Source organism: Xenopus tropicalis, chromosome 10 (assembly GCF_000004195.4).
Source record: "Xenopus tropicalis strain Nigerian chromosome 10, UCB_Xtro_10.0, whole genome shotgun sequence".
NCBI lineage: Eukaryota > Metazoa > Chordata > Amphibia > Anura > Pipidae > Xenopus > Xenopus tropicalis.
The window spans coordinates 12,596,026-12,604,883 of record NC_030686.2 but is presented as its reverse complement, the minus strand read 5'-3'; the positions used below and the strand labels follow the sequence as shown (position 1 = coordinate 12,604,883).

The following is an 8,858-nucleotide window of genomic DNA, read 5'->3' as shown; positions in this document are numbered from 1 at the left end:
TGCTGCAATACAAGACACCCCATGCCCTAATTGTTGGGCAAAACAAATAATTAGCTGAACCCTTTAGGAAGACTCCAAGCCTTTAAAGACCCTTGGGGGGCCATCTGAAGGCTAAAATTCAATGTGTGTATAATAAATGCTACTACCAGGCTCATACATAGGGTTGCCACCTGTCCGGTCTTGACCCAGACATCTTGGTTTTCAGAAGGGCTGTGTAGGTCAAAACTGCCTCCGAGGACTCGCCGAGATTGATGCTGATATAGGCCAATTGTCGATCACCACATCATAACCCCACCCCAATGACATCACCATCCCACCCATGTGATGTCACTACCCCACCCACATCCCGCCCCCTGCCCAGTGTTATGGAAGGGAAAAGGTATCAACCCTACTCAAGCGCTTCAGTAAGCAGTCATCTTCTGGGGGACTTGTCCCTTCATATGGTCATGGAACTCCTTTTTTTTTTTTTTTTTTACAATAAAGGGTACATTATGCTCTATATAAATGGTGCCTATTAAAGCCACTTGGGTCACATGACAATGTGTTTTATTTAAAAAAAATATGCCCTCTACTGTTAGATGATATTAGTAGCCACCTTGAATTTTCACGAACTGAATAACCTTTCTTTATGGTCATAGTGTTTCTCAGTGAATATTAATATCCTTATATTTTACAACAGGGGGTACTTTATTATATATTCTCTACTGCAAGGAGTTGAACCTTACAATTTGTGCAATCTGCAGGCATATAATCTCCAACCTGTCCTTGTCTCCTTGCTAACAAGCAGAGCTTATATTAGAATGGTATGCTTGCCAGCCTTTGGCAGGTTAGAAAGACTGAACTTGATTGGCTAATGCCAATTTTCAGCCTGTGACTTACTGTGACACAATTTTGCCATCAAAAATGGGAATTTTTTCTTAGGAAAATGTGCAAAGTCACCACTAACATGTTTCTCAGATCAGAACAATGGACCCGGTCCAGGTTATTATGAGTGACAGATCCAGTTGACGTACAATAACCGGTGCTATTTCCATCCAGCGTGTTCCAAAGTTTGCCGAGCAGCTGCGTCCCACCACTCAAGAGGTTAACGGCTTTTACTTGTTCATCTTTACAACCTAAAGGGCTCGTACTGGCAGCTGCCTGGAAATGTGTGTACAGAACATCAATATTTAAGTAACTGGATCTCACTACAAGACCAAGTAAGCTGGAAGGAGGTTCAGAGACGACATAGGCGGTCTCCACGCACCATCCGTTCCATAACCTTTATTTCTGCCAGAGGTCTTATAGGTTCTCATGTAATGATGTTTATCTGAAGACCCTGCCGTAGGTCCCAACCATTCATTCGCTTTCTCTAAACTGGATTACCGACACGTCGTCTATCAACCGTACTTGGTTTTTGATGTCCCATGAAGATACCAGTCGTGCAAAGAAGAAGATTTGCATTTTCTGAATCAGGTAAGAATTTCATTAAACGAGAGCAGATTTTCTTTTTAATGCTTATGGGTTGTTCCTGTATGGTGAGTGCAGAACAGTTAGAAGCTCCCAGGTTGTGGATAAAATCAGGGACTTGTAATAAATGCAAGTTCTTGGGTTGCACTCAGTGCAAACTGGTTGTATTTATAATAACACATTCAGTTCAGCCCTTGAAGCTGCATTTTTGATAAGTGGCCCCAAGGTTTCAGTTGAACTGGGATCCTTATAATAATTGCATTTGACTTACCCTTTCCCATAGCGGGTTGGGATTTTTCTTTCTCCGGTGCTGGGGTCAAAGAAAATACGATATGGTTTTATTATGTTATAATTCATATAAACAAGGATTTCAAGCTTTTTTGTTTTGGATCTATTATCCATGATGCTTGGGACTGGAGTTTTTTCTTGTAATTTGGATCAGCATATATTAAAGGACACATATCCCATGAAAAGATTTCCCCCACCAGAGGCCAAGAGAGCCCACGCGCCTGAAGGGGGGAAACATAATTACATAGTTACCTGGTTAAGTTGGGTTGAAAAAAGACCAAAGTCCATCAAGCTCAACCCCTCCAATAGTCTTTTTTGCAGAAAAGCCCCCAAACTAGTGCTGGGTCCCCTATACCAGAAGAAAGCTCCTAGCATGGGCAGCCATGTTGGAGCGCATAATCCGTATAATTATTGACTGCCTCAGCCAAGGCTGTATTTAGGTCCGGTGCCATCCTAGGCAAAAAAAAATCCCTCCAGAGAGTTCCTGGGGAAATCCAGAGGTGGAGCTGGGGGGGGGGTTAGGGGGTGTGTTCTTGCATCATGCCAACTGGGGGTGAGCTGAGTAGGGTAAGGGGGTACACGCCAGCGATGTGAGGAGTGACATTGGCTGGAAGTGACATCATGTGCACGCTGCCCCTGAGTTTTGCCCCCAGTCGGGGAACGTTGTGGACACGTACCCACTTACCCCAGTCAGCTTACCCCCAGTCGGCGTGATGTCACCCCTTTTTAATCCTTTTTACAAAACAAACAAAATCTGTTATATAGGCACTCGGGAGCTGCCACCCCAAAATCTGCCACCCCAGGCACAGGCCTACGGGGGTGCTTATATATAAATACAGCCCTGGCCCCAGCCTGATCATTGTGCATATGCTGTTAGGGTCCAAGGGTTCTCCCGGATTTAGGCCCTAAGCTGATGTGCTGCAATCACATTTCCAGCTAAAGTAGCTTTGAACATTGCATCTATATGTTAAATAAGAACCTAAATGGTTAATTAGAATTTCATGTGACTGCTCAATAATTATCTCAGGCATAGACACTGTAGACTACTGTATGGAGAAGAAAATGGACGGGTCCAAATGTATGCTGGCTCGGTTACAAGGGGTAACATGTACGGTTAATAGCCAATTATCAGATGGGGGATTAGGTTGAATGGAAGTGATCAATCAAAGGAAAACTGTAATTTGCTCTGCAGGGGGGACAGTAAAACGCAGATGTATTCTATGCTCGGTGCTTAAAACTCTGATTGGACATCTTTTATGGGTCTTCAAGTGCCGGGAATCTTGGGTAAACTTACCCACAATCCTAACATTTGGAGCCCCATCAGGGCCACACTGTACCTCAATATGGGATCTGGAGTTGGACCTCCAGGACCCACAAGGTAAGATTTTCCCTTTTCTTGTTTGTTGGTCACCCTGTCCCGTGGGTAAGGCTGGGTCCCAACAACCTCCCTCCGAGAACTCACAGGGATTCACTGAGAGTTGATATTTGTGTCCCCGGAGTAGGCACGCATAGAATTTTGTTGCGCGTCCTCTTTCCCATGCTGTCCTGATTGTTCAAGTGTCAGCCCTGTTGCTAGGGATAGCCCTGTTGCTAGGGATAGCCCTGTTGTTAGGGATAGACATGGCAAGGAAATTAAATTTAGAGTTTTAGAAACTTAACATACAGTTTAGCAATAATAAGTGATTTGAGTATGGGCTCTAAAGGTTCTAATGGGGCCTAAGGCTAATGCCACAAGGAGCTGCGGGTTAAGAATCAGCCCCAATGCCTGCACCTGGAGTTATTTCATTGGCCTGGAGGTGGGCACATGGAGCGGGTTTTGGGTGAGTAAGCATTTTAGTGCTGAAATCTACTCTGTGTGCCTGCTCCTGGGCTGCAGTAATGGGTCTGTATGCAGGCACCGGGCAATGCTGATGCCAGAGTAAGATAGGGTTGCCCCCTTTTCTTCTGACCTTTACCAGCCAATGACATAAGGGGTGAGGGACAGGTCTGAAAATGGGTGGAGTCTTGGTGTTGCAGGGATAGACAAGGCTGGTCCGATTTCAAGAAGTAAGTAGGGTTTTGAGGGGACACAGGGGTAGGAAAGCAGGGGCCAAACAACATTATAAATTTACCACCAGCTACATTGCTAGTAAATACTGGCACCAGCCTTGGCTAGTATATTACTGGCTAGGCTAGTGAAATATTGGCAAGTTGGCAACCCTAGCATAGGGGCTTATTCTCAGGCTACATTTATCCGCAGGCCAAGATCAGCCCCATCTGGTATTAGCCTAAGGGAAGCCATTCTGTACCCCACTTGCTCTTCTGCCCATAGTAATGAATTTATCGCATGTTATTACCTTACAATCTCAGGGAAAGACTTTTGGCCCCTATAATTCTGCTTCATGACCGGTTCTTTGATTTCCCAGCCCTTGTTTTTCCTTTGCTAGAATAAACACTGTACTTGGTAAATGTTTGAACTAAGATGTTTACCTTCCTGGATAGCGCCTGTCATGTTTCCTTTTGTCCCGGGCAGTCACCTCCATCAGATAAAATAAAAATAATGATCTTCTCAGAAGAAATGCAATGTTTGTTAAAAGGGCAAGTCGGGCATAAGCCGAAAATGTATTTCCCTTGTTCTTTGTAGGTAAACAATTATCCATTACCTTAATAATCCTGCGGATCATGCATTGCCTAACAAAATGTGAAACATGTAAGCACCATAGTTGTCGGCTGGGCCAACTCAAGGGCAAGATTTAGCCCCAAAGTTATAGAGGGCCCCGTCTATCCAAGGCCACTGCCCAAAACTGTCATTCTCCTGCAGGGCAATGCTTTTTTTTTTTTTGCAGTGGCATATCTGGGGTTAATGCAGTGCTCATTCGTACTGACATGTCTGGGGTTCATGTAGGGATCTGAATCCATTTACTGCAATTGCAGCTAATTTTCCAACCACATAATAAATCTAGAATATTCTATTAACAAGTGCCGCGCCACTGGAATGCTAATATAGGATAGTAGAATGTTCTACAAACATACCTCCCAACATTTGAAAAATGTTGTGGCCACGCCCCAATTAACACACCCCATATTTTTCTAAAAATACTCCTTTTAAATAATTGAAATGGTGAGATCAGACGCAAATGGAAAACAATATAGCAACTCCTACATATAAAATACAGATATAGAGAGAAGGCAGTCAGTTATAAGTGAGTTATAACTATGTACCAGTTTTGCCCCCCCATACACAGTGCCCCCAATGGCCCAATAGACAGTACCCCCATACACAGTTCCCCCCATACACAGTGCCCCCATAGACGTTACCCCCCCATACACAGTGCCCCCAATGGCCCAATATACAGTACCCCCCATACACAGTGCCCCCATAGACAGCACCCCCCATACACAGTGCCCTCATAGACAGTGCCACCCATTGCCCCCAAACACAGTACCCCCCATAGAAAGTGCCCCCTATTGACCCCATAGACAGTGCCCCCTATTGACCCCATAGACAGTGCCCCCAATTGCCCCATAGACAGTGTCCCCAATTGCCCCATAGACAGTGCCCCCCAATTGCCCCATAGAAAGTACCCCCATACACAATGCCCCCATAGAAAGTGTCCCCAATTGCCCCCATAGACAGAAACCCCCATACACAGTGCCACCCATACACAGTGCCCCCAATACACAGTACCCTTCATACACAGTGCTCCCAAACACAGGAAGGAAATGTACATGGGAAGGCATTACTGACTGTAAGAAATACAATTGCTATGGTTTCCTCTCTCTTTCAGAAGCACGAGGGTATATCTGAAGACCATGGTACATAAAAGCAAACCATTTTGGATTGGCAATTTCAAAGATCACTCCATTAACATTAACGTGGGAGGAATGAAAAAACGCATCAGCCCCATCACGTTGTTGCAGTTTCCGGACACGAGACTGGGGAGGTTGCTTTCCTGCGACTCGGAAGAGTCCATTCTTCAGATCTGCGACGACTATGACTTGGTGTCCAAAGAGTTCTATTTCGACAGGAACCCGGGCCTTTTCCCCTACGTCCTGTACTTCTACGAGACTGGGAAGCTCCACATGATGGACGACTTGTGCGCCTTTTCTTTCTCCCAAGAGATCGAATACTGGGGAATCAGTGAATTTTTCCTGGATTCCTGTTGCAGTTACCGTTACCACGAGCGGAAGTTGGAAAGCAGGCGACGCAACTGGGATGAGGATAGTGACGCGAGCAGCATTGAGACATCCGTGGATGAAATCTCTGACTTTAACCAAGACATCATGTATTTTGACAACGTGCAGTGTGGGAACTTGCGCAAACGCCTGTGGCTCACCATGGAGAACCCTGGCTACTCCATCCCTAGCAAAATATTCAGCTTTATTTCTATTTGTGTCGTTCTAATATCAATATCTACCATGTGCATCAACAGCATGCCCGAATACCAGCAAGTGGATGAGGATTTGGCACCTGTAGATGATCCCATCTTACACAAGCTGGAATACTTCTGCATCTCCTGGTTTACTTTTGAAGTATCTTCAAGACTGCTTCTTGCACCCAACCTGAAGAAGTTCTTCAGGCATCCATTAAATCTCATTGACATTGTCTCAGTGTTGCCATTTTATATAACCCTTTTTATAGACTTGACCTTTGGTAGTGATTACGAGCTGGGAAATGTGGGGAAAGTTGTCCAAGTATTTCGCTTAATGAGGATCTTCCGGGTTCTGAAGTTGGCCCGACACTCCACTGGATTGCGTTCACTTGGAGCAACACTCAAGGTACATAAAAATGTAAACTCTATGGGTGATATCCCACAGAGCGGTTTAGCCACCTACGATAGATCTGTGCTATCATGGGCAACAAACCGCTCCTAAAAGGCTTTCCACCGGCAACAATAGGAGTCACCGGTGGAAAGCCCTTCGCATTGCTTTGGTAATCCGAAGTTGTGGAAAGTTTCCTCCTGCAGGCAACGTCGCGAGACTTTGGAAAAAGATACAGTTGACCTCCTTTAATGTAGCTCAAAATCTATATCTTTGCTGCTCATTCTTATACAGGTACCAATAGGATTATTTTGCCCCCAATAATTATATCTTAATTGGGATCAAATACAGGTACTGTTTTATTATTACAGAGAAAAGGAAATCATTTAACCATTAAATAAACCCAATAGGGCTGTTCTGCCCCAATAAGGGGTAATTATATCTTAGTTGGGATCAAGTACAGGTACTGTTTTATTATTACAGAGAAAAGGGAATCATTTAACCATTAAATAAACTCAATAGGGCTGTTCTGCCCCCAATAAGGGGTAATTATATCTTAGTTGGGATCAAGTACAGGTACTGTTTTATTATTACAGAGAAAAGGGAATCATTTAACCATGAAATAAACCCAATAGGGCTGTTCTGCCCCCAATAAGGGGTAATTATATCTTAGTTGGGATCAAGTACAGGTACTGTTTTATTATTACAGAGAAAAGGGAATCATTTAACCATGAAATAAACCCAATAGGACTGTTCTGCCCCCAATAAGGGGTAATTATATCTTAGTTGGGATCAAGTACAGGTACTGTTTTATTATTACAGAGAAAAGGGAATCATTTAACCATTAAATAAACCCAATAGGGCTGTTCTGCCCCCAATAAGGGGTAATTATATCTTAGTTGGGATCAAGTACATGTACTGTTTTATTATTACAGAGAAAAGAGAATCATTTAACCATTAAATAAACCCAATAGGGCTGTTCTGCCCCCAATAAGGGGTAATTATATCTTAGTTGGGATCAAGTACAGGTAGATGCCAGACAGTTCATGGACAAATATATTTGTGTTCTCTTTTAGCACAGCTACAGAGAAGTTGGAATACTCCTCCTTTACCTGGCTGTTGGGGTTTCTGTGTTTTCTGGAATGGCATATACGGCAGAAATGGATGAAGACACTGGTTTTGACACAATCCCTTCATGCTGGTGGTGGGGCACTGTAAGCATGACCACGGTGGGCTATGGCGATGTAGTGCCGGTGACAGTTGCGGGAAAGCTGGCAGCCTCTGGTTGCATCTTGGGGGGAATATTAGTGGTGGCACTGCCTATAACAATCATATTTAACAAGTTCTCCCACTTCTACCGCAGACAGAAAGCGCTTGAGAACGCGGTCAGGAACAGTGATAGAATTCCCAGAGAAGACAGTAACGTCTCTGAAGACAAAAACTCAGAGCAGTCTGTAGAGCTTTGAGGATCCGTGGTGACTAGCCATGTCCTTGATGTGTATATATAATATAAAGCAAGTATACAGACAAAATAAACCGTACTAAGTAATAAGCTTGCACTTGTAACAGAGAGACACGGCTATACCACCAGTCAGAACTAGAACAATCTGAAGGCAAAGTCTTACCTTACAATACAAAGGAAAGTCATTTGGACTTTTGGATAAGTCAATTCTGGAAAATGGTGCTCTAAAAGAAGAGAGATGATAAACATGTGCTCCACTAGAGAAACATATGGTCCTCTAGAACAGGGATCCCCAATCTTTTTTTACCCAGCAACACAAATAAAAAAAATGGGGGAGCAATGCATGCATAAAAACATTCCTTGGAGGTTACCAATAAGGACTGTGACAGGTTATTTAGTAGCCCACTGTGGACTGGCAGACTACAAGAGACTCTGTTTGGCAGTACACATGGTCTTTACGCAACCAAAACTTGCCTCCGGGTCAGGAATTCAAAAATGGGCACCTACTTTGAAGTCACTGGGAGCAACATCCAAGGGGTTGGGGAGCAACATGTTGCTCGCGAGCCAATGGTTGGGGATCACTGCACTAGCGCAGTAAGTGCAAGTGAAGTGTATATGCGCTTCTCTCAGCCGTGCCTTTTTTGGCCAGGCTGAAAGAAGCGGATCTGCTTCCCTGAGTGTGGGCACACAGAGTAGAGCCGATCGGAGGCTTGTTTCAGGCTGCCCTCCGATCCACTCTATTGGCAATGTCGCCAAGCAAGCGAATCTTCTCCCGATATCTCTCACCTACGGGTGAGAATCCAGGGTAATTGGCCCTGGGGCCAAACGATCGAATTACAACGATGGGCATAGGAGAAGTCGGTCCGGGGACCGCATCAACGAGCCGATGCGGTCCCCGATCCGACTAGATTTTCTAACC

At 44.4% G+C, this 8,858-nt stretch overlaps 1 protein-coding gene across 1 annotated transcript; it reads left to right on the top strand.

The window, feature by feature from the left end:
• Window positions 1-1,040: 1,040 nt before the first annotated feature.
• Window positions 1,041-8,398, top strand: kcns1 (potassium voltage-gated channel, modifier subfamily S, member 1). The gene is made up of 3 exons (XM_002938013.4): window positions 1,041-1,455; window positions 5,505-6,495; window positions 7,554-8,398. The coding sequence occupies exons 2-3, from the start codon at window positions 5,530-5,532 to the stop codon at window positions 7,941-7,943; spliced, it is 1,356 nt and encodes a 451-aa protein (XP_002938059.3). The 5' UTR covers window positions 1,041-1,455; window positions 5,505-5,529; the 3' UTR covers window positions 7,944-8,398.
• The last annotated feature ends 460 nt before the right edge of the window (window positions 8,399-8,858 follow it).